The following is a 26287-nucleotide window of genomic DNA, read 5'->3' on the forward strand; positions in this document are numbered from 1 at the left end:
TTCAAACAAGCTGAATTTGGCTATAAAATCCCAGGCATTATTACAGTGTCACATTAAAAATTCAATCTTGAGAAGTTTCGAGCAATAAATATCACCACAATTTTTGCTAGAAAAATGACATGAAAAATTTAAAGAAAAAGCAAGAAAGAGAACGCAGGAATAAGTAACACAACACTGGTCATATTTTGCTCTTGTTGGATGCCGTGGCAAGTTCACAAGAAAACGAAAATATCTATGTAAATCAGTCAGCTGTAACTTGGTACTAGCTGCTAATCCCTTAGCAATCTCTTTTAAGGAAACCAAAATACCTTCCTCACAAGTTCACTGCAAAACTCAAATTATGCATCTTCCTCTCAAACTTCATCTGCATATTCACAAATGTAATATGTTAAAAAGAAACTCCCAGCTGACTATAGAGTAAATGTTAAGTGAAAGTAGCGAGAAATTGTTAGAGTTCATAGCCCTTTTCTTTATAAGTAACACATATCCACACAACTTATATGATTTACCATAAACTTATTTCAACCAAACAACAATTGTTAAAAACATCTCCAACTTATCATTGATGTGTGAGGTATTATATTTTCTTTTTTCTTTTCCCGCAACAATTCATGTGCCGCCTTTTCAAGATGTTAGTTTACAACTATGTATATAGTGTAGTCTTGTCCCACATTGGAATAGGAGTAGTATGTCCTTGTATAATATAGCTATAAATAAGGACCTCTTGTATTGTATTATTCATTCAATGTCATATAACAAATTTTCTCCCGTATTTTCTCACATGGTATCAGAGCAATTGTGAGAGATTTATCGCTGTGCATAAATTCCAGCGATTCCAGGAAGAGAAATCAGTCACCGGAAGTCTTTCCGGCGACTTTTTCAAGGCTGTTTGCGTCTGCTTTATCTCCGTCAGTGTTGTGCAAAATCCAACACTACCACAAGAGTAGTCATTGTCCGGCGACCAAACCCCAGTGAAAATCTCCGGCAGCAGCCTCCTGACGCGCCTCCACGCGCCACTAGAAGCTCACGCGCGTGAGCTCACGCGCCGGCGCGTACGATCACTTCCGACCATTTTTTGAAAAACTTCCTTCAGAACAGTTGGGTCGCCTTGTAATTCCGATCCTACCCCTATTATTTTCATTTCATTCCGACCACTTTGAATTTTTTCCGGCTGCTGCAGTACTATTACGACAGCTACAGTAAGATTCCAGCTGCTACAGTATTTCATTATTCTGTTTCTGTGTTTCCTTACTTTGTTTCAGTGGATTACAGTTGATTCTTTCTCTTATTTGGTAATAGTTTGCAACAATGTCTTTGGGATTTGATGCTTTTGGGTCTAGAAACATGAGTTCCGGAAGCTCTAGTATTATTATTACCTCGGAACCTTTAATGGGAGGTTCAAACAACTTAGCTTGGGCTTCATCTGTCGAGTTGTGGTGTAGAGGCCAAGGTGTTCAAGATCATCTAATCAAACAGTCTAGAGAAGGAGATGAAAAGACAATAGCACTTTGGACAAAAATTGATGCTCAATTATGTAGCATCTTGTGGCGAGCTATTGATTCCAAGTTGATGCCCTTGTTTCGTCCATTCCAGACATGTTATTTGGTTTGGGTAAAGGCATACACCTTATACACTAATGACATATCTCGCTTCTATGATGTGATATTGCGGATGACAAACTTAAAGAAGCAGGAATTAGATATGTCTACTTACTTGGGTCAAGTACAGGCAGTCATGGAGGAATTTGAGAAGTTGATGCCAGTTTCTGCTAGTGTTGAAAAACAACAAGAGCAGCGACAGAAGATGTTTCTCGTTCTTACCCTCGCTGGACTTCCTAATGATCTTGATTTAGTACGTGACCAGATTTTGGCTAGTCCGACTGTCCCGACAGTTGATGAATTATTCTCTCGATTACTCCGCCTTGCTGCAGCACCAAGTCACCCAGTGATCTCATCATAGATATTTGATTCCTCTGTTCTTGCATCCCAGACAGTGGATGATCGGGCATCTCAAGCTATGGAGCATAGACGAGGAGGAGGTCGTTTTGGAAGATCTAGGCCCAAGTGTTCTTATTGTCACAAACTTGGACACACTCATGAAATGTGTTATTCCTTACATGGCCGTCCACCCAAAAATGCTTACATTGCTCAGACCGAGACTCCAGGTAATCAGGTATTTTCTTTATATAAAGAAGAATATAATGAGCTCCTTCAGTATCGAGCAAGTAAGCATACATCTCCATAAGTAGCCTCAGTTGCTCTGACTGATACTTCTATTACTGGTAATTCTTTTGCTTGTGTTTCCCAGTCTAGCACTCTTGGCCCATGGGTCACGGACTTAGGCACTTCTGATCACATCTTTGGTAATATATTACTTTTGTCAAATATTGTATATTCACAGTCTCTTCCAACTGTTACTTTAGCCAATGGATGTCAAACTAAGGCAAAAGGAGTTGGACAAGCTAATCTCTTGTCTTTTATCACCCTAGATTTCGTTCTTTATATCCCTGGCTGTCCTTTTAGTCTTGTATCTGTTAGTCGTTTGACTCGTGCCCTCCATTGTGGTATATATTTTATTGACGATTCTTTTATTATGCAGGACCGCAGTACGAGACAGACAATTAGTATAGGACGTGAATCAGAAAGCCTTTACTACCTTAACTCACTCAGTCCTTCCACAACATGTCTAGTTACAGATCCTCCAGATCTAATCCACAGACGTTTAGGACATCCGAGTTTATCCAAGCTTCAGAACATGGTGACTAGTTTATCTAGTTTGTCTACATTAGATTGAGAGTCGTGTCAGCCTGGGAAACATACCCGAGCCTCCTTTTCGCGTAGTGTTGAGAGTCATGCAGAATCTGCCTTCTCCTTAGTTCATTCTGATATATGGGGTCCTAGTAGAGTCCGTTCAACCTTGGGATTTCGTTATTTTATTAGTTTCATTGATGATTATTCAAGATGTACTTGACTTTTCTTAATGAAAGATCATTTTTCTATATTCTAGAGTTTCTGTGCTGAAATCAAAAACCAATTTGGTGTTTCTATTCGCATTTTTCGCAGTGATAGTGCCTTAGAATATTTATCTTCTCAATTTCAGCAGTTTATGACTTCTCAAGGAATTATTCATCAGACATCTTGCCCTTATACCCCTCAACAAAATAGGGTTGCTGAGAGAAAGAATAGGCACCTTATTGAGACTGCTTGCACATTTCTAATTGAATCTCGTGTTCCGTTGCATTTTTGGGGCGATGCAGTTCTCACAACTTCTTATTTGATTAATCGGATGCCTTCATCTCCCATCAAGGATCAAATTCCGCATTCAGTATTGTTTCCCCGGTCACCCTTATACTCTCTTCCACCCCGTATTTTTGGAAGCATGTGTTTTGTTCAACTTAGCCCCTGGGAAAGATAAGTTAGCTCCTCGTGCTCTCAAGTGTGTCTTCCTTGGTTATTCTCGTGTTCAGAAGGAATATCGTTGTTATTCTCCGAATCTTCGTAGGTACCTTATATCAGCTGACGTCACATGTTTTGAGTCTAAACCTTTCTTTACTTCTGCTGACTACCATGATATATCTGAGGTCTTACCTATACCGACCTTTGAGGAGTTTACTATAGCTTCTCCTCCACCTTCGACCACAGAGGTTTCATCCATACCAACCGTCGGGGAGTCTATTGTTACTCCTCCTAGTTCCCCAGCCACGGGAACACCACTCTTGACTTATCATCGTCGTTCGTGCCCTACATCAGGCCCAACTGGTTTTCGTCCTGCACTTGACCCTGCTCCTGCTGCGGACCCTGCTCCTAGTACACCGATTGCACTTAGGAAAGGTATACGAATCACACTTAACCCTAATCCTCATTATGTCGGTTTGAGTTATTATCGTCTGTCATCTTCCCATTATACTTTTATATTTTCTTTGTCCTCGGTTTCCATCCCTAAGTCTACAGGTGAAGCGTTGTCTCATCCAGGATGGCGACAGGCTATGAGTGACAAGATGTCTGCTTTACATACAAGTGGTACTTGGGAGCTTGTTCCTCTTCCCTCAGGTAAATCTATTGTTGGTTGTCGTTGGGTTTTATGTAGTCAAAGTTGGTCCCGATGGCCAGATTGATCGACTTAAGGCCCATCTTGTTGCCAAAGGATATACTCAGATATTTGGGCTCGATTACAGTGATACCTTCTCTCCCGTGGCTAAAGTGGATTCAGTCCGTCTTTTTTTATCCATGACTGCGGTTCGTCATTGGCCCCTCTATCAGCTGGACATTAAGAATGTCTTTCTTCACGGTGATCTTGAGGATGGGGTTTATATGGAGCAACCACCTGGTTTTGTTGCTTAAGGGGAGTCTCGTGGCCTTGTATGTTGCTTGCGTCGGTCACTTTATGGTCTGAAGCAGTCTTCTCGAGCCTGGTTTGGTAAGTTCAGCACAGTTATCCAGGAGTTTGGCATGACTCATAGTGAAGCTGATCACTCTATGTTTTATCGGCACTCTGCTTCAAGTCTCTGTATTTATCTGGTAGTTTATGTTGATGATATTGTTATTACTGGCAATGATCATGATGGTATTACCAATTTGAAGCAGCATCTCTTCCAGCACTTCCAAACTAAGGATCCAAGCAGATTGAAGTACTTTTTAGGTATTGAGGTTGCCCAGTCTAGCTCAGGTATTGTTATTTCTCAAAGAAAATATGCTTTAGACATTCTTGAGGAGACATGGACTAAAGTAGTAATAATTGACAGAGACCACCCTTAGAAGAGTTTCATAGAACCATTTTCATAAATATAAATATTTGAGTACTTTATGCAATGATTTTTCTAAATCTTTTGACTGACCATGTATAATATCATAATTAAAAAGGCCCTACAACAAGCACATGCAACGGATGTAACAAACTCATACTTTTATTAGTCGTTATGCAGAAGAATTCCTATTACATCAATAGGTCAATTCTTACCTAATGATTCAACACAGTTCATGATCAGAAGTCAAAATATTTAATGGATATTGAAAGTTCATCGTTGAAGATTTACTTACTTGAACCAAAGACATAAACTTTAAGCATGTTGTTTCCCAATTCCTCATGCTTTTCCTGGATCTTCTTGGCAAAAGTGACAAGAGGACGACGACATTTATGTAATTCAATTAGCTGCAGCGTCACACTATCTGCAAATCCTTCTGGGATCTCTTTTAAGAGTTTGCATTCTCTGATGCAGACACGCTCAAGGCATTGGAAATAATCATTGGTGGCTGTCCAATATCTAAGATACAGATCCTCAAGGAGTAAACACTTCAATTTAGGGAACCCCATCTCTGTTATTTCCCACTCATTGCCTGAGCAGGCAAGATTTTTCAATTCAAGCACCTCGAGATTGGGCAACTTGCTAAAAATGTTCATGCAATTCCACGGGAGACAAGTACGGCTAAGTGTCAATTTCTTGAAATTTGGTGGGAAAGAACCTGAACTTGGATTGATTAAACACGGCAGCCGGTTGGAAATAAAACCAGGCGGAACTGTAACCATTAGTGCCTCGAGCTCTTTTAAATATTTAAGATTATTATGCCATCCCATCTCGCTCTGAAATTCCTCTGCTTTACCAGCAATTTCCAAGTTCTTTACTTTCTTAATCGCTTCAAATATTTCTTTTGTGCAACAAGAAGGTATCAACCCAGAAACAGTTTGTATGTTTTCCAAAACCAAGTTCTTCACCTCATTTTCTGATACCGTCTGAGGAGTGTCCAAATGCATACACCAACAATGGAGATGCCTTAACTGAAATAATTTCCAAATTCCATTTGGTAAGGAGTACATTTTCCATGAACTAGTGTATATTGGATGTGGACGAACAATGAGAGTTTGTAAATTCAGAAGTTTAGAAATTGGTAATTTTCCAGACCTCCTAATCATCAATGCCAAATACCTTAAAAGAACTAGGTCTAGTATAGCTACGGGGAAATCGAGAATCTTCTTTTTCTCCAAGTCCAATACCCTAAGAAGTTTGAAATGACAGCTCTCAACATTAAGGATTGTTCTAGGATTGACAGAAAAGGAACGTAATTTGCTATAAGCAAGATCAGGGAATCGACGGTGAAAATAAAAGCCCATTGATTGTTGTGACACCCACCTGCAGCATTCAGGAATAACCCATAGAGGTCCATCAATATCGGTATTCACAATATACAGAAGATTCTGGCTGTCGGCTTCTTTCAAGCAGAAATCATGAACAAGATCATGAATCATACATGTCATGATTTTACCATCCATACTTCTCTTGCTAACAATAACTAAACTTTTATCAATAAGAAAATTTAAATGACTAGCAGCCACTTCTTCCAATCCCTCCATTCCCTTTACCTTTAGGAGCCCTTCCGCAATCCATAATCTAATCAACTTTTCCATAGAAATTTCACTAGCTTTTGGAAAAAGTCCAAAATACAGAAAGCAACCTTTCAGATAAGAAGGAAGATGATTGTAGCTTAAAGCAAGCACTCCTGAGCATTGTTGATAAGCATCAACTTCTGCTAATGAGCTCACACTTTCAGCTACTTTTGTCCACTCGTCCAGTGTCCTCTTGCTGGAGAGAACCTTGGCAACCACAGCAATCATAAGTGGTAAACCATTGCAGTTTTTGGCAACCTCCTTTCCCACATCCTCAAATTCAATCGCAAAACCTTTTTCTGTAAACGCATTTTGGTAAAACAAATTCCAACTGTCCTCTTGGTCAAGTAAATGCATCCTGAAAGGATCCTTCGGAGAGCTAGCATATTGAGCAACCTCAACGTCTCGAGTAGTCAACAGTACCCGACTTCTTTTACCATCGTCTGGAAGACACAGGCTAATCTCATCCCAAGCGTTTTTGCTCCATATGTCATCCACAACAATCAAATACCTTCGACCCATTAAATTTTGTTTCAAGCAAACGGCTAAATCTGAATCGCTTTTCTTATCAAGGTCTTCTTCCTTCCCAATATTAGCATCTACTAGGAGGCCTAAAAGCATCTTTCTATAACTATAGTCCTCAGACACGGTAATCCATCCACGGATGTCAAAGAAGCTCAAAATTGAGGGATGAGAAAACAGCTTTTTGGCAAAAGTTGACTTACCAATGCCGCCCATACCAGTAACAGAGATGACTTCCAGTTCAGGCGAGCCACTCGTGAGTCGACTCAGCATGTTTGCTTGTTCAATGTTGTACCCCACCATATCATTCTCAAGGGTTGAAGCATGCAATCGAGGTGAACTTGAATCACCAAGTGAGGAATTTCCAGCTTGCGAAGTGTTATTCTGACTGTGCTTGATGAGCTCTTCCTTGAGGGAATCAACATTTTCAATACCTCGTTGTAAGATCTCAGAAAGACTCTCGAGGGCTTCCTTTTGATGGAGTACGTCATGTTGTTCGTCCATTACCACCTTCATCTGTGATTCAACTTCATCTTCTGCTTCATTTGCTATGTGTCTGACTTTTGCCTGCAAATTCTTCGTTTGTTCACCATCAAAATTGTCAAGAAGTTCTTGCAGAGAATCAACCTTCTCGTAGAGTAAATTCAAACTTTCCACATGAGTGTCCAATAGATCTAAGTTTGATTGCAAAAGCTGAAGCTGTTGTATTGTTCCCATTAGAGAAGTTAATGCAACATAAGCAGCCATCTCTCTCTATACTTCTGCAGTAAAGGACCTCCAGATTAGCAAATGGATCAATTTGGACTAGGTAGACACTAAAAATGACAGATATGGTAAACAATAACATTGAATTATTGTATCGCATGCAATAAAAGTGGTCATTGTTTTAACAATTGACTGTTTCACATAGTCTCGTTGGTGAGCTTACTAGGATTCTTATAGTTTTGTCAGAAACTTATATGATAGTAGCGAATTTTTAAATCTCTAGAGCTTTCAAGAAATACTAGCAACAAAACAAAAGAAAATGACTTTATGATAGAAAATATTTTCTTAAAAAAAGATCTATTTCATACCAAACAAACTGTACATAAACTTTAATTGCTCATTTTTTAAACACAACTAGCATTGCACTCAAGAACAACACAGAAGGTTTAGTATGATCCTTCAAATCCTGTAATTAACTAACATGCGATGATAAAATATAATGATCACGACACATATCAAACTCCATATGCAGCAATCCAAAAGAGTGAAGCATAAATAGAATGATATGAAAATTGTAAAATAAGAGAAGCACCTTAATTAAAGCAGAGATCTCTGGCTTATGGCTAGTTCTCCCCCTCGACTGTCAACCACGTGAAGGAACTTTGGATTGAACTGTGTATTGGTCGATATCTCTCTCTTGGAAGCTCTTGAATGTGGTAAATTTGTTTCCCTCACTAATGTTGTGAAAGCTTCTTTATAAGAGAGAGTTAATTGAGGTGAAACAATAACAACAACAAATATTATAATTATAATAGTAGTTGTAATTACATTATCTTCTCTCTATTTTATATTGTTATTATTATTTGTTGAAATTATTTGAGCATTTTAACATAAAAAATATTCCATGACTCATGTTAGCTGGCTTATAAGTTGAGGTTAACCACAATTAAGGAACAACATTTAGATTTAAAATATTATTTCTTAATTAATGCCTCTAACATGGATGAGTCATGGAATATTTTTATTTGCATATAGTTTTCTTAATATTGGGTTAACTAGAACGGATCTAGAGCACAACTTATGGGTTCACGAGAATGCAATAGCTTTTGCACAGTCCGTGTATTTTCATTAAGAAATTTACTAAATATATACAAATATTTGACTGTTATCTCAATTACTTATTGTATATTAACTTGAGATTGTTGTACCAACCCATAAAACTTCAAATCCTGGATCATTGTGACGGGAAGCAATTAGACAATCAAAAGTCAACTTAACTCTCAACTTGCAGCATTAATTAAGGGATAACACTTAAACAATGATTCTGCACATGTATTTTTAATTCTAGTTTTGCCAGTTCAACCAACAAGATAAGTCTAAACAAATATAAGCATTAATCAAGGAGCAACACTTGAATGAGAAGTCAGATTTTAACATAAAACTTTTCCCTGTCTGGTTCAGCTAAAGTCAACTGGTGAGCTAAGTCTTAACAACTATTATTAGCTAATTGTAGCATTAATTAAGGAATAATAATTGAATTATAATTCATGATTTAAGTGCATATGGTCATGGTTTAGCTAGTCTTTCTCTTTTCAGGAAAAAACAAAACATTAACCTCCTAGCTAGGAGAGAACTCCATTCAACATAGCAGCTGTAATTACAGATTTACCATACTTCAGTACTAACAAAAGCTAATATTTTGCTCTAATGAATCTAAAGGAAGAAGTTGTACCAAATCTTTGTTAATCATTAGCTGCTAACAAAGAAGGATAGTCAATGCTTCCATATGTTGTTGTAATTCCACGAGCACCCATTCTTCACCAAGAAATCAACTGTCACATTTGCTTCTCTGAAAAACTGAACAAATATAAATTACAGCATAAATATAAGCTCTCTTATCTGCTAAACCGCTATTTTAATTCTCCAAGACGTAGTTACAGAATCCTCAATTTCATTACACAAGAACATTTCAATAATCTGTTTAAAACAACTCGAGATCATATATAGATTCGAGTATCATTCTAGTAATATGTTGAAATGTGAACAATATAAACTTGTTTCCATTTGTTTACATTAGTTCATGAACTAGAATATTAATTTAGTACATGTATTAGAGTATGAACACATTGATGTACTTTGGAAGATATAATATCTAGTAGTGTCATCCATGTACCTTGAAAGATGTGAGCTGTGGACTTTATCCTATAAATAGCCATGTATTACTAGCCATTTGGAGGAAGTCAAGTTGAATAGAAATCATCCTTTTCTCCACTTTCTTCTTGAGAAAATGCTAAGTATGAATATAAGATCCCACCCATTATTGCAAAGCACATAAAAAATTTGATCTTGAGAAGTTTTGAGCAAAACATATCCACACAATTCTTGCTAGAGAAATGACATGAAAATTTTAAAGAACAAACAAGAACACAAGCATATAGCAGGAATACGTTACATCTTCCTCACAAGTCTACAGTAAAACTCATTTGCGAATCTTCATCTGCATGTTCCTTGAATCTCTCTCTACATTCTTCTCTAGGCCATGCTTTCTGAATGTAATCTTTTTTTTTTTTAAAAAAACAATCCTCCAAGATGACTATCGAGTAAACGTAAAGTGAAAACAACGAGAAATTAGAGTTCATAGCCCTTTTCGCTCTAAGCAACTCATATCCACATAGCTTATATGATTCAACAAATCTAATTTCAACCAAACGACAATTGTTCAAAAACGATGTCCTCCTACTTATCATAGAGTTGGAGGTATTTTTCTTTTCTTTGCAAAAGTTCGCGTGCCACCTTTTCAGGAGGTTAAAGTATTAATTTTGTTGATGTTGTGGGGAAGCCCTGGTATACAAGTAATAGACAATAATACATAATGACATGATTCTCTAAGCAAGGCACCTTTCAAAAAGGTTTCCGTCACCAAATCTCCCTATAATTTGAATTCAGGCCTTTTTCTCCCTTTGTAGAACTGATACCTACACAATGTACACTGAAACATGCAGTCTAAAGAATCGAACAAATTAAAGGAGGAATCAATTCCCAGTTAGAGTAAACCTATTATTTATAGTTCATTTTTACATGTTGTCTAATCAATAAACAGTGATTTCGTTTTCCTATTATATCAGGAAGAATAAGCAAGTAATAGCAGGAACAAACTACCATGATTCCCCCTCCCTCAAAATTTTGCAGCAGGGAACTAAAGAAATCTACAGCAATGACGAACACTAGAAAAGAGCTCATAAAAAATGAATTTATGACTGGATTGACAGAGCAGCAATGACCAAATTACTGCATTGGGCCTAACTCCCAAAAGCAAAACTCAGAATACGGATATAGGCAAGCTGTAGAAGGATAGATGACCTCAACTTGTCACAGAAAATAAACACAATAAAATATGGCTCCGTTACTGCATTTACAGAGACCATGCCTAAAAGGATTTTCAGACAACCAACATGTATTGAATGCCGGACATAACAAAGTATAAAATTAGAAATATCAAATAACCACTAGAATTTTCTTGATCAAAAAACAATTAACCACTAGAATGTAGGGAGAAGTGAAATGCGACTTACCAGCAAAGTTTGGATTGAATTTATATCAACATAGTTTCCAGTCTGATTCACTCGGAGGGTCGCAGTCGCTCCAAAGCAGCAGGGTAGTCAGGCAAGGGTGATAGTTTGGCTGGAACAAATGAAGTTGTTGCGTTCAGTAAATGTAATGGGTGTAATGTTTGGGATCAATCAAATGTCCCTCTATGGTTTGGCTTTAAATGCAAATAGAGAAAACATTGGCGACCGAACTACAAAAATAATTCCAACGGCAAATTTTGCTAACAAAACATTGTTCTTCTTCTCAGACACATAAGCAATTGTAAAAAGCTTTTGGAAGAGAGCATAATAAAAATGCATTATCTCATTCCTATTTAAATGGAAGGAGCAAAAATAAATTTTATCACATTAAAAGAACAAAACCTTTTGACCAAAGTATTTGATTGATTTTGGGTGATTCCTATTTGTTGGCCCAAGTGAAGGTTAATTTTGAAGATTGACAAAGGAAGCTCATGCATGAACCAGGTTCATCCCTTGTGTGCATAGACACGGGCAGATTTGAGCATGTGGGATGCACGTGAAGGAGGTAAGCTTAACTTGGTCTAATTAATATCTCCTGATCGAAAAGGGTTGCATAATTGATAAGAAGAAAGAATCCTTAATCAAAGAGAACACTATCCAAGATAAGGGAGGAGTTAGAGGTTGAGATCAACTAGAACTCTTCCACCAAGGAAGAGTAGCATTAGAACTCTAGTTGTTTTCTACTCTACTAACTCTATAAATCACAGAAAGTTCTCATTCTACAGGTAACGCACAAAAGCAGAAGTTAAACGTGAATTGAGAGTAAAATAACAAGGCATTTTGCAAGCAGTTCGTGTGTGATTCAAGTGTGCGAACTTGAAGCTACATGAACCATATAGAAGAACCAGTTCCAAGTGTCTGTCTTTTATTCTAGTTCAATTGTAGTAGGTGTTTTCATATTGTTAGAGTTAACTTGAAGTTGTCGCAATAGTTAGAGGTTGTGTGCCACAACAGGATTAGAGTTAATCCTAGGTTTTCAAAAGTGTTTTGTAAATGCAGTTTTTGGCTCAGTGATTTAGTGAAGAGTTTTGGGAAAATACTATTGGGAAGTAGGTCGTGATTTTTTTTTTTCACCTTTTGAGCCAGGTGTTTTTCACGTAAAAATCCATGTGTTCTTTAATTTCTGCATTTATTATTCCGCAACAGTAGTATAAGGAACACATAGAAAAACCAGGCCCTTCTATAATCTGTGCACGCCAAAAATTGGACACCACACAAATCACCCCCCATCTTGTGTGGTATTGAAGTTAAAACATCAATTGGTATCAAAGCGGGTTATCCTTGAAGAGGCTAACACCTTAGGAGAAGATCAAGATGAGTGCACCACCTGCAAACTGGGAAGGGCAATCCACTACTAGGCCACCACTCTTCAACGACCGGTATTACTCTTGGTGGAAAAACAGGATGGGAGATCACATCATAAGAAAAAACTATCAGCTATGGGACATTGTTACAGACGGTCCACTGGCTACCACGAAGATAAATGCCGAAGGAGAAGGGGTGCCAAAAACAAGAGCTGACTGCACTGCTGACGACTTGAGGAAATGAGAGAAGAATGCTAAAGCTAAGAAATGACTTGTTTGTGGACTCGATCCAGATGAGTATAGTAGAATCCAAAGTTGTACCACTGCTAAGAAAATCTGGGACACTTTGCAAGTGGTTCATGAAGAAACACCTCAGGTGAAAAGGTCCAGAGGAACACTACTATAGTCTCAATATGAGAATTTTACTATGAAGGAAGAGGAAACCATCAAAGAGATGTATACAAGGTTCACCACACTAACAAATGAACTTAAGTCTCTTGAAAGGGTTATTCTTGAAGAAGACAAAGTTGAGAAGATTTTGACAAGGGTTCTGCCAGTCTCATGGGAGAGCAAAATCACTGCTATTCAAGAATCAAAGAACATTTCCACTCTTAATTTGGATGAGCTAATTGGAAATCTCACTGCTTATAAATTTAGAAGGCAAACCATGAAGATGGATGTACCCAAGAAGGAAAAGAGCCTGACACGCAAAATCACTGAAGGTTCTGATCTAGAGGAAGATGAAATGGCTACGATCACAAAGTACTTCAAGAAGTACCTAATGAGAGGAAATGGCTCTTCAAGAAGTGGAGGCTACATCAAACCAAGGTTTCATGAAAAACAAACCAATGAGGGCTGCTACAAGTGTGGGAAGACTGATTATCACATCAAAAACTGCCCTCAATGGGAAATTGAATGGAAGAAGGAAAGAGCTGAACGAAGAAACAGAAAGAAGGAACAGGTTCATCCCAAGAAGAACAAAGGATCAACAAAGGCTATGGTTGTTGCTTGGGGAGAAGGCTCAGATGAGGACTCAGATGATGAAGATGGAGATGAACAAGCACTTATGGCAATTGGAGAATCCGATGAGGAATCTGAAGTAAGTATAATCTATCTAAAAGACAAGATTAAGTTTTTGTCTAAAGAAAGGCTATCTGAGTTACTTCTAGATTTCATTGATGAATCTGAGGATATAAACAATGAAAAGAAACATCTGTCTAAGGAATGTGTGATTTTAAAAGCAAAGTGTAAGAACTTGGAACTTAGAGTTAGTGAGATTGTAAGTGAAAATACTGCACTAAAGAACCAGGTTCATGCATTTGAATCAAATGTCCTAGAACTTAGATCTGAAAACCTAAAACTGAAATTAGGAACAAGTAAGAAGACAACTGATTGCACACAACTCACTGTAGGAGAAAATGTAGGTAAACTAAAAGATGAGTTGTATAAGAAGGATGAGCAGGTAAGAATTTTGACATAGGATCAAGGCAAGGTCAAGCATGAACTAAACAGGTCCTCCGATGCACTGTCATGGCTACATAAACATCATAGTAGCAATAGAAGAGGAATTGGCTTTGGGAATCTGCCACCTAAATGGGATCCCTAAAGCAAATATCTCACACTTCCTGAGAACAAAATTTGCACACATTGTGGTAAGACTGTTCACTATAAAAGTGAATGCACTGCAAAAGAAAAGGCTAGTCAAAAGCATAAAAAGTTTGTTCAAGGGAAAGATAGGCTGTCAGGTTGGGCTAAAAAGAATTTGATTCATCCTTTTGCCTATAGAAAGGGACCCAAACTAGTTTGGGTTACTAAGACTAACCCTTGATTTTCTTTTGCAGGTCCAAGTGAAGGGGAGCAGCCAAATATGGTACATGGATAGTGGCTGCTCAAAGCACATGATAGGAAGCAAGAACCAGTTCCTTTCACTTGAGGACCTCAAAGGAGGTAATGTATCCTTTGGAAATGGGAAGAAAGGTGAGATCATTTGGGTTGGTAAGGTAGGTAAGACTGACTCTCACTCGATTAAGAATGTCTATTTGATAGACGACCTAAAATACAGTCTAATTAGTATATCACAATTGTGTGATAGAGGTAACTTGGTAGCATTCACCTCAACTAAATTCTTTGTGATTAATCTTACCACTGACAAGATTGTTTTGCAGGGAAAAAGAATGAACAATATATACATTGTAGATCTGTCCTCACTGTCAGAAAATGAACTCACTTGCTTAAGTGTGTTGGACAATGATCCCCTCATTTGGCACAAGAGACTTGGCCATGCAAGACTGAGTCAACTCAAAAAATTAGTCTCCAAGGACTTGGTGATAGGACTGCCTAATACCAAGTTCAAGAAAGACAAAGTTTGTGAGGCTTGTGCAAGGGGGAAGCATGTAAGATCCTCCTTTAAATGCAAGAAAGTGGTAAGTAGCACCAGAACGATGGAACTGGTCCATATGGATCTCTGTGGTCCAATGAGAACATTAAGCAGATGTGGTAAAAGATACGTGATGGTGCTTGTTGATGATTATTCTAGGTTTACTTGGACATTGTTTTTAACATCTAAAGATGAAGCATTTGACATGTTCACTTCTTTGTTTAGAAAAACTCAGAAACAACTAGGTAATCAACTTGCATCAATTAGGTCTGATCATGACACTGAATTTGAAAATGCTAAATTTGCTGAATTTTGTGATGAGCATGGCATAGATCATAATTTTTCTTCTCCTAGGACTCCACAAAAAAATGGAGTAGTTGAAATAAAAAATAGGACACTTGAAGATATGGCTAGGACTATGCTTCTTTCTAGTAAACTGCCACATAGCTTCTGGGCAGAAACTGTAAATACTGCATGCTATATCATAAATAGGTGCATAACTAGACCTCTTGTTGAGAAGACTCCCTATGAGTTACTTAAAGAGAGAAAACCAAATATATCCCATCTTAGGGCATTCAGATGCAAGTGCTTTGTGCACAACAATGGTAAAGACTCCCTAGGAAAGTTTGATCCCAGAAGTGACGAGAGAGTATTCTTGGGATATTCTTCACATAGTAAAGCTTATAAGGTCTATAACAAAAGAACTATATGTGTTGAATAAAGTGTTCATGTGGTTTTTGATGAAACTAACATTCTTTCTGAGAGACAGGAACATGATGATGCATCAATTGGGCTGGTGAGAAACTCAAATGAAACGACAACCCAGACTGAAGCTGCACTAGAGGAAGGAACAAGTGATGGAACAGGTTCTTCTATCCAGGGCAACATGACAGGGGAAATAGAACAAAGAGGAAATGATTCTCAAACCTCAAAGGAACCTGTCCATGAATCTGTTCCACAACAACAAAGCATTGAAGGAACATCAAAGGGAAACCAGTTGGTAGTAAAATCTTACAAGTATCAAAGTTCTCATCCCATTGAGAACATAATCACTTATCCAACCTCTAGAATCAAAACCAGATTTTCATTAAAAAATCTTTGTGCTTTTGATGCCTTCTTATCTCTTATTGAACCTAAAAATGTTATTGAAGCTTTGCAGGATGCAAACTGGGTAAATGCAATGCAGGATGAACTCAACCAATTTGAAAGGAGTCAAGTTTGGCATCTGGTACCAAGACCCTTGGACAGATCAGTAATTGGCACAAAATGGGTCTTCAGAAACAAGCTTGATGAGGATGGAACAGTTACAAGGAACAAGGCAAAATTGGTGGTTCAAGGATATAGCCAAGAGGAAGGGCATAGACTATGATGAAACCTTTGATCCAGTTGCAAGGTTGGGAGCAATAAGACTCCTCACAGCCTTTGCTGCTTACATGGAATTCACCCTTCACAAGATGGATGTCAAGAGTGCCTTCCTCAATGGCTATCTAAAGGAAGAAGTGTTTGTCAAGCAACCTCCGGGGTTTGAAAGCAAGGAGAGTCCTGATCATATGTACAAACTTGACAAAGCACTTTATGGGCTCAAGCATGCGCCAAGAGCATGGTATGAAAGATTATCAAAGTTTTTGCTTGAGCATGACTACAAGAGAGGTAAAATTGACAATACTTTATTCTTGAAAGAAAAAGGTAAAGATCTCTTGGTAGTTCAGATATATGTTGATGATATAATCTTTGGAGCAACTACTGATAAGTTAAGTAAAGAATTCGCTAAACTAATGGGGAGTGAATTTGAAATGAGCATGATGGGTGAGCTTAATTTCTTTTTAGGTTTACAAATTAAACAAAATTCAAATGGAACTATGATCCATCAACAGAAGTATGTAAAAGAGTTGCTTAAAAGGTTTAAAATGGAAGATTCCAAAGAAATTGACACTCCTATTGCAACAACTACAAAGTTGGATATAGATGAACCTGGTTCATTTGTTGATCAGAAGTTGTATAGGGGAATGATTGGCTCATTATTGTATCTCACTGCTAGTAGACCTGATATTGTTTTCAGTGTAGGCCTTTGTGCAAGATTTCAGGCAAATCCAAAGGAGTCTCACTTGACTGCTGTCAAGAGAATTTTGAGATATCTAAAAGGCACCACTGATCTCTGCCTTTGGTATCCAAAAGATAGTAATTGCAATCTTGCGGGATATGCTGATGCTAATTATGCAGGTTATCTTGTGGATAGAAAGAGCACCTCAGGTATGTCACACTTTCTTGGCTCATGTCTTGTGTCTTGGGCCACCAAAAAGCAAAATTCAGTGGCCTTATCTACTGCTGAAGCTGAGTATGCCTCATGTTGTGCTCAATTGTTGCTGATGAAACAATAATTAATGGACTTTGGAATTGATGTTGGTTGTATCCCCATTTTTTGTGATAACACTACTGCTATTAGTATGATCAAGAACCCGGTTCATCGCAAGAGAACTAAGCACATAGATGTTAGACATCACTTTTTGAGTGATAACTATGAAAAAGGGTTGATCACTATGGAATTTTGCGCTACTGACAAGCAAATAATTGACATCTTCACAAAAGCCCTAAGTAGAGATCACTTTGAAAGGAACATGTTAGAATTAGGGACGATTAAGATCACCTAAAAGGACCAGTTCAAAATTCACAACGGAAAAAAAATTGAAAAAAAATTTTTTTGGTTAGAAAATCTGAAAATGTGTGTATAATTAGATTAACTTTTGCTCAGACTCATACTTTCAATAGTATACTCTTGTGCCATGTGTTAAAATGACTCATTAATCTCTAATGATATTTTCTCTATTTTGACAAATTTAGACTTACACAAGAGAATTATCAGTGAAGAACTTGGTTCATCAAGATAACACAGTATGTTTTCTACACTCTCCATAATTTGAAATAATAATATTTAGATCATGAGCAGAGTCCTACTTAATTCTAATCTCCTTTTGGACTTATCCGTTATAAATGAACCAGTTCCGTTCAAAAGAGTCCCAACCGAATTGAACTACCTAGATTCTAGGGATACACTCCAAAGTTTTTTCAAAACTGAAATTCAGTTTAATTAGACTTCCACACCCACTATCATCCCTTCCACCACCCCAACCTCTAAGAAAAGAGTAAAAATTCTTGCTCGCAAGGTTGTTGCGGGGAGAAAACAAATCAAGAAAATAAATAAAAAATTGAAAGCGGGTAAGGAAGAAGACCCCAGAAATCTGATGAATCATTCAAATTTGCTACTGAGGGGGAAGAAACTGTTTCTTCTGAAATTGAACAGGTACAAATTTGGAGAATAGGTTTGTACTAGTAAGGTCTATAGCAGGTGTTGAAACTACAGAGTCTGGAGGAATTGGTGGTAAAAATAAAAAAGAAAAAGAAAAAGAGAGCAATGGTGTTCGAAGTGCTGTGAGGGGAAAGGGTAAAAGAGTGGTTGATTCTTCACCCACTCCTGTCAGTTTAACCAAAGACACAGGTGCAATGGTTGTTTAGGGAGAAAAATCTGCTGTAGTAGAGAAGAGTGTAAAGAAAACAGGGGGAAGTGGGTTTGGCGAAGCCGCTGAAGGGCTGGTTCAACTTGGGAAAAATATAGATGAACCTGTTTCATCTGAACAGGAAACCCTCGCAGACCTACTGAAGAGAGTGACCGAAAGTTATAATCCAAAGAAGAAAGGGAGGTTGGTACAAGCAAGGATCATTTTGGGGCAAATACGCTGCCTGCTTGTGACTATGAAGTTCATGTCACTCCTAAAGAACCTGGTTCATCTAAGAAGGTACTAGTGAATAGCAAGGTGCGAGCCTTGGTGCAAGAAAGTGGGACTAAGGATGTTGAGATTGAGAGGCTGAAGAAGAGGTTGGCAGAGGTGGAGACTGAGAGAGAGATGCTCTCAGAACTGAGCTGGCAAGAGAAAAGGAGAAGAATGATAGTATTCTTCAGGATATGCTGAAACTCCTCCAAGACAAAAACCAAGCACCCAGTTCTTCCAAGCCTTAAACTCCTAGCCCAGTGTAGAACTTTCAGTGACCCAGTTTGGGATGTTTCTTGTTTCCTCATGTTTTCAGTATTTTTGTTTCTTTTTGTGGATTGTGGAAGAATCATATCGTCTATCAATGAAATTTGCTGGTTTTTGCTCTAATTGACTGTCTATATTTCTTTGATAGTTTAAATTCTTAGCTTGATTGTTGATGATTAATCTATGAATGTATTTGAAGTAGCCCCAGTGGCCATGAGTAAGTTTTAAAATCTGGGATTTACACATTTTTTATGCAACTTTTCGATGATGCCAAAAGGGGAAAAATGTTGTGCTTTGAACATTGATGTTTATAATCTAACGAACATGGTCCTTGATGATAAGTGAAAATGTTCTAACATTATGTTGATGTTGGGGTAAGTTGAAACAGGGCCTAAGCTTATGGAAACACAGAGTTTGTCATCATCAAAAAGAGGGAATTTGTTGGCCCAAGTGAGTGTTAGTTTTGAAGATTGACAAAGGAAGCTCAGGCATGAACCAGGTCCATCCCTTTTGTGCATAGACACGGGCAGATTTGAGCATGTGGGATGCACGTGAAGGAGATAAGCTTAACTTGGTCTAATTAATATTTCCTGATCGAAAATGGTTGCATAATTGATAAGGAGAAGGACTCCTTAATCAAAGAGAAGACTATCCAAGATAAGGGAGGAGTTAGAGGTTGAGATAAACTAGAACTCTTCCACCAAGGAAGAGTAGCATTAGAACTCTAGTTGTTTTATACTCTACTAACTCTATAAATCGCAGGAAGTTCTCATTCTACAGCTAACGCACAAAAGCAGAAGTTAAACATGAATTGAGAGCAAAATTGCAAGGCATTTTGCAAGCAGTTCGTGTGTAATTCAAGTGTGCGAACCTGAAGCTACATGAACCAGATAGAAGAACCAGTTCGAAGTGTCTATCTTTCATTCTAGTTCAATTGTAGTAGGTATTTTCATATTGTACCTTTCAGCTTTATCTAGAGGCAATTATAATAGGTACTGAGAGTATTCAAGTTAGAGTTAACTTGAAGTTGTCGCAACAGTTAGAGGTTGTGTGCCACAACGGGATTAGAGTTAATCCTAGGTTTACAAAAGTATTTTGTAAATGGAGTTTTTGACTCAGTGATTTAGTGAAGAGTTTTGGGAAAATTATGCTGGGAAGTAGGTCGTGTTTTTTTTTTTCACCTTTTGAGCCAGGTGTTTTTCACGTAAGAATCTGTGTGTTTTTTAATTTCTGCATTTATTATTCCGCAACAGTAGTATAAGGAACACATAGAAGAACCAAGTCTTTCTATAATCTGTGCACGCGAAAAATTGGACACCACACAAATCATCCCCTCTTGTGTGGTATTGAAGTTAAAACATCACTATTGTTGGGAAGACATTAGGCCTTTGAAAAATTACTTCACTATTGTTTCTTCTTTACACAAGTAGATCTGAACTTTACTAGTGACTGTTTAGCTCTTTGTTTCTGATATTATCTGACTTGCTTCAATATTTTATTTGGTAAGTGAACGAGGCCTTTAAAGATGTAAGTAAATGTATCAACTTATCTGTCCAATGAATTTCATTCTTACAAATATATAAATACATAAATGAGTTTTTTTTTTTTTGATAAGGTATAAAATACATAAATGAGTTAGATGCAAATATTAGGTACTTTGTGTTATAATCTTTATGAACCCTTTCACTGAACCTAGTAATACTAGCATAATAACTGCCCTACAACAATCACATCCAACAAAGGTAACAAAATCTCATCACGCTCATACAATATTCTTAGCAGTTATGCAGAAGAAATCTTATCGCAGTCAATAGGTTAATTCTTATCTAAAGTTTTAACACAGTACGTTAGAAGTAAAAAATATGTAAATGGCCTAACGGGCAGCGAAAGTTCATTGCCGATGATCTTACTTGTATCGAAGGCATAAACTTTAAGCATGTTGTTTCCCAGCTCCTCATGCGTTTCCTGGATCTGCTTCGCAAAAGTCACAAGAGGATGACAGCATTGATGAAGCTCAATTAGCTGCAGTGTCACACTATCTGCAAATCCTTCTGGAATCTCTTCTAAGAATCTGCAATCTTTGATATATACATGCTCAAGGCATTGGAAATAATCGTCGGTGGATCTCCAATATCTAATAAACAGATACTCAAGGAGCAAGAACTTCAACTTAGGAAATCCCGTCTCTGTTACTTCCCACTCATCGCCTAAGAAGGCATGATCCTTCAATTCCAGCACCTCGAGATTGGGCAATTTGCTAAAAATGTTCATGCGCTTCCATGGTAGACGAATGCCGCTAAGTGTTAACTTCTTGAGATTTGGAGGGAAAGAACCTGGACTTGGAAGTCTTAAACGCGATGCTGCGCTGGCTGCGGCGGATAGAATACGACCGTACCATACCACAACATTTAGTTCCTCGAGCTCTTTTAAATATTTAAGAGTATTTCTCCATCCCGTCTCACTACGAAATTTGTCTTCTTCCCCAGCAATTTCCAATTTCTTCACATTCTTAATCCCTTCAAATATTTCCTTTGTGCAACAAGAAGGTGTCAACCCAGAAACAGTTTGCAAGTTTTCCAAAACCAAGTTCTTAACCTCATTTTCTGATACCGTTTGAGGAGAGTTCAAATAAATACTCCAAGAATGGAGATGCCTTAACTGAGATAATTTCCAAATCTTACTTTGTAAGAACATCCTCCATTTATGATTGAACCTTGGACGAACAATCAGAGTTTGTAAATTCCAAAGATGAGTAATTGGTAAATATCCAGGTTTAGAAATCGACAATGCTAAAGACCTTAAAAGAAGTAAGTCTAGTATATGTCTTGGGAAATTGATAAAATTTACTTGCTCCAAGTCCAATACCCTCAAAAGTTTGAAATGAAGTTGTGCTAAGTGTTTAAAATAGTTATCATTGTGGACAGAAAAAGAACGTACTTTGTTGTGAGCAAGATCATTGAATTGAGTGGGAGAACAATCACGTGAATCTGAATGATTTGACACCCACCTGCACCCTTGAGGAAGAACCCATCTGGATCCATCAATACTGATATTCATGATATAAAAAAGACTCTGGTTGTCGGCTTCTTTCAAGCAGAAATCATGAACAAGATCATGAATCATACATGTCATGATCTTACCATCTAAACTTCGCTTGCCAACAATAACTAGACTTTTATCAATAAGATAACCTAAATGGCTAGCAGCCGTTTCTTCCAATCCCTCCATCCCCTTTACCTTCAGGAGCCCTTCTGCAATCCATAGTCTAAACAACTTTTCCACAGAAATTTCACTAACTTTTGGAAAAAGTCCAAAATACAGAAAGCTACATTTCAAATAAGAAGGAAGATGATTGTAGCTTAAAGCGAGCACTCCCGAGCATTGTAGATAAGCATCAACATCAGCTAATGAGCTCACACCTTCAGCTACTTTTCTCCACTCGTCTAGTGTCCTCTTGCTAGAGAGAATCTTGGCAACCACAGAAATCATTAGTGGTAATCCTTTGCAGTTTTTTGCAACCTCCTTTCCAACATTCTCAAATTCAATCGGAAAACCTTTTTCTCCAAATGCTTGTTGATAAAACAAATTCCAACTGTCGTCTGGATCAAGTAAATGCATCCTGAAAGGATCCTCCCGAGAGCTAGCATATTGAGCAACCTCAACATCTCGAGTAGTCAACAATACCCGACTTCTTTTACCATCGTCTGGAAGACACAATCTAATCTCATCCCAAGCTTTTTTGCTCCATATGTCATCCACAACAACCAAATACCTTCGACCCATTAAACCTTGTTTCAAGCAAACGGCTAATTCTGAATCGCTTTTCTTATCAAGCTCTTCTTCCTTCCCAATAGCAACATACTGAAAGAGGGCTAAAAGCATCATTCTATAACTATAGTTCTCAGACACAGTAATCCATCCACGAGTATCAAAGAAGCTCAAAACTGAGGGATCAGTAAACAGCTTTTTGGCAAAAGTTGACTTACCGATGCCACCCATCCCTGTAACAGAGATGACTTCCATTTGAGTTGAGCCTCCGGTAAATTGACCCAGCATGCTTGTTTGTTCATTGTTGTACCCCACCATATCGTTCTCAAGGATTGGAGCATGCAATCGTGGTGAAGTACTTGAACTACCGAGCGAGGAATTTCCAGCTTGCAAATTGTTATTATGACTACTTGATGAGCTCTTCCTTGAGGGAATCAACTTTTTCTACAGCTTGCTGTAAGATCTTAAAAAAACTCTTGAGGGCATCCTTTTGAGGGAGTTTGTCCCATTGTTCGTTCATAATAACTTTTATTTGTGATTCAACTTCATCTTCTGCTTCATTTGCTATGTATTTGACTTTTTACATGCAAATTCTTAGTTTGTTCATCATCCGAATTATCAAGAAACTCTTGCAGAGAATCAACCTTCTCGTAGAGTAATTTCAAACGTCTCACATGAGTGTTCCGCAGACCTAAGTTTGATTTCAAAAGCTGAAGCTGTTGTATTGTTCCCATTAGAGAAGTTAGAGCAACGTAAGCAGCCATCTCTCTCTATACTTTTGCAGTAAAGGCCCTCCAGATTAGCTAATGAAGCAACTTGCACTCAATATACACTTGAAAATGCAGGCATGACTAAGACTGAATTGTATCACATACAATACAAGTTGTCTTTTTCTTTTTACGGATAGGTAACAAGTTGTCATTTTTTAGGCTTTACACATACTTTACCCTTCTAACATGCTCAAAAATTCCTTTTACCCACATTTTCTTTCCAGTCAATTTATTACGTGCCTTATATTGCAACTTCTCTAGATAAGACCCCTGGACAGGCTAAGACTACTTACTCCTGGAAAGTTCATGACACAAACCACTCACAGAGTGACATGTGTCACAGGGGAATTGACTATTCCATGGTAGAAAAGCTTTTGTCCTTAGCTCCAAAGGTTTCCATGTGGTTTTCTATATTCTAATACATAATCTTAACTCATTTGTTTCTGCTTCTCCAGATCAAGGAATCCTCCAGAAGAGTTTACGAAAACACCAGAACACAAAAATTACTACTTGTAAATTTCCTCCCCTTAATATGCACAAATGGTCAGGTTCTGACCTTTAGCCAATTATATTTCTTTAATCTGTCTCCCTTTATTTTCTTGGTAAAATTAGCATGGTTTCCTCAGGAAGTGCTTCTAGATACGACGAGGCCGACTCTAGTCCCCAAACTTCTTGCAAGATTTCTTGATGACAAAATCTTCTTATCCATGGACCATGTAGGTGAAAGAAAATCCTTCATATACAGACACATTAAAAGCATTGCTACCCCACATTCAATTGCAGATTTGCAGTATTAACTTGATAAAGCATACCGTAATCTCAGCCCAACATATACACCCACAAAAAGATACTCCTTTTTGGTCCTATTTATTTGTTACTTTAACCTTTTGCATATCCTTAAAAATTAATAATAAATATTACTATTTGATTAAATTGTCCTTATCTTTTTCTTTGGTCTCGCAATCTTTCTGGAATATTAATTAGAGTAGTAGAAATGAAATTGAAAACAATAATTAATTCTTTCTTGATTTTCGAAAACAACTTATGAAACAACTCTTTCTAGCAAAAGTGACAAGTAAATAGGATCAGAGTATTATGATCCTGCTCATCTTTAAACAGAACTAGCATTGCAAGAACATAGCAGAAAGCATTTCAATCATGTAACAAACCAGCGATTACGAACAATTTCATGATCACGAAACAAATCAAACTCCATATATAGCAATGCAAAATATTGAAACAAAAAACAGAACTAATGATATTTAAAGTTAGAGAAGCGCCTTAAACCAGATACCTCTTGGATTGAACTGTCAATAATGTTGTGAAGGCTTCTCTGGCAGTGTAGGTGTGTATGTGTGGTGTTTGTGTATTTATAGGAGATCAAGGAGTAAAATGATGAGATCGAAGATTTGCACACACACACATACACACACACACACACACACACACACACACACACACACACACACACACATATATATATATATATATATATATATATATATATATATATATATATATATATATATATATATATATATTTTGCAGTGAGAACAATGTGAATGAGGGAACTCTCGTAATAACAACTATAATTATAATCATCGTTGTTATTGTTATTTATTGAAGATATTTTAACATTAAAAATATTCCAGGACTCATGTTAGTAGCATTAAGTTTAGGTTAGCCACACAAGAAACAACGTTTTAATGTTAGTGCCACTAACATGACTCAAGGAATATTTTAAGTTGCATAATACGGTTTTCTCAATAATACCAGTTAAATTAACTTAACTCTCAACAGCTATAATAGTTTATTAGAAACACTTGCAGCATTAATCAATGGATAAAATTTAAACAATAATTCTTGATTTTTAGTTCATACAATACAATAGACCTGGTGGTCCGGCCCTTCCCCGGATCTCGCGCATAGAGGGAGTTTAGTGCCCCGGGCTGCTCTTTTATTTATTTTTAGTTCTGATTTAGCTAGAATCAGTCTACTAGCAATAAAATGTCTCAACGGCTATAAGCATTAATCAAGAGGCAACACTTCAATGAGAATTCAAGATTTTAACATAGTCTTTCTTAAATCTAGTTTAGCGAAAGTCAACTGGCGAGCTAATTCTTTAGAACTATACTAGGTAATTGTAGCATTAATTAAGGGATAGCAAATTTAATAACAGTTTTTATTTAAATCCACATGGTCATTTAAATTATTTAGCCACAAGCTGTCTTTTTTCAGTGGGAAAAAAAAAAGAAGTAAAAATGAACCTGTGTCGACTGCTAGGAGAAATTTTTATTCAACATAACGGTGCACAAACTTACAGATTTGGCCATACTTGCATTGCAGTACTAGCAAAAGCTAATATTTTGCTCTAATGAATATAAAGGCAGAATTTGTACCAGATCCTTGTCCTTGTTAATAGGCGCGAATTGGGGAATTTGGCGGTGGCGCAGCCGTCGGCAGGTGGAAGCATTGCCGGAGATAGAGTTTCTTTCTTTCCTTTTTTCCAAACAAGTGTCACGCAACACGTGTCATTTTAGGAAGGTAATTCTTTCACTTTTTTTTTTTTTTTTTACAAGTATGGGTGTGTAAAATATGTCAAATAAATTTTTGTGGCAGTTACATGAGTAAAATATGCATTAAGCTTTTTTTAACTATTGATATATAATTTGACATCAAGGCTATTTCTCAAGTTTCCTAGAACTTAGCTAAATTGAAATTTGTAATTTGACATTAGGGGCTACCTCCATAAGTTCGAACCGTCACCTGGTAGCCTTCTCATTTAATGTTTGATACATCAATT

At 37.4% G+C, this 26287-nt stretch overlaps 1 protein-coding gene across 5 annotated transcripts; it reads right to left on the reverse strand.

Annotated features, from left to right (window-relative positions):
• Positions 1-26287, reverse strand: LOC107771701 (putative late blight resistance protein homolog R1B-16). Of its 5 annotated transcripts, none has more exons than XM_075246936.1 (6): positions 25884-26194; positions 11178-11286; positions 9338-9462; positions 8198-8357; positions 5037-7658; positions 1-364 (listed from the first exon to the last, which is right to left on the reverse strand). In XM_075246936.1, exons 5-6 carry the CDS (start codon positions 7645-7647, stop codon positions 354-356), a joined length of 2622 nt encoding a protein of 873 aa, XP_075103037.1. In that variant the 5' UTR covers positions 7648-7658; positions 8198-8357; positions 9338-9462; positions 11178-11286; positions 25884-26194; the 3' UTR covers positions 1-353. The 5 variants fall into 5 exon arrangements, 3 of the variants coding, with proteins under 3 accessions (XP_075103037.1, XP_075103035.1, XP_075103036.1); XM_075246934.1 differs by having other exon boundaries at positions 5037-7661; positions 8198-8354; positions 25884-26193; XM_075246935.1 differs by lacking the exon at positions 25884-26194 and adding an exon at positions 24779-24920 and having other exon boundaries at positions 5037-7661; positions 8198-8354.

The sequence above is a fragment of the Nicotiana tabacum genome, chromosome 23 (assembly GCF_000715075.1).
Source record: "Nicotiana tabacum cultivar K326 chromosome 23, ASM71507v2, whole genome shotgun sequence".
Taxonomy (NCBI): Eukaryota; Viridiplantae; Streptophyta; class Magnoliopsida; order Solanales; family Solanaceae; genus Nicotiana; species Nicotiana tabacum.

Coding starts and splice junctions, on each gene's coding strand:
- LOC107771701 (XM_075246936.1), bottom strand. CDS start 7,647: ATGGCTGCTTATGTTGCATTAACTTCTCTAATGGGAACAATACAACAG.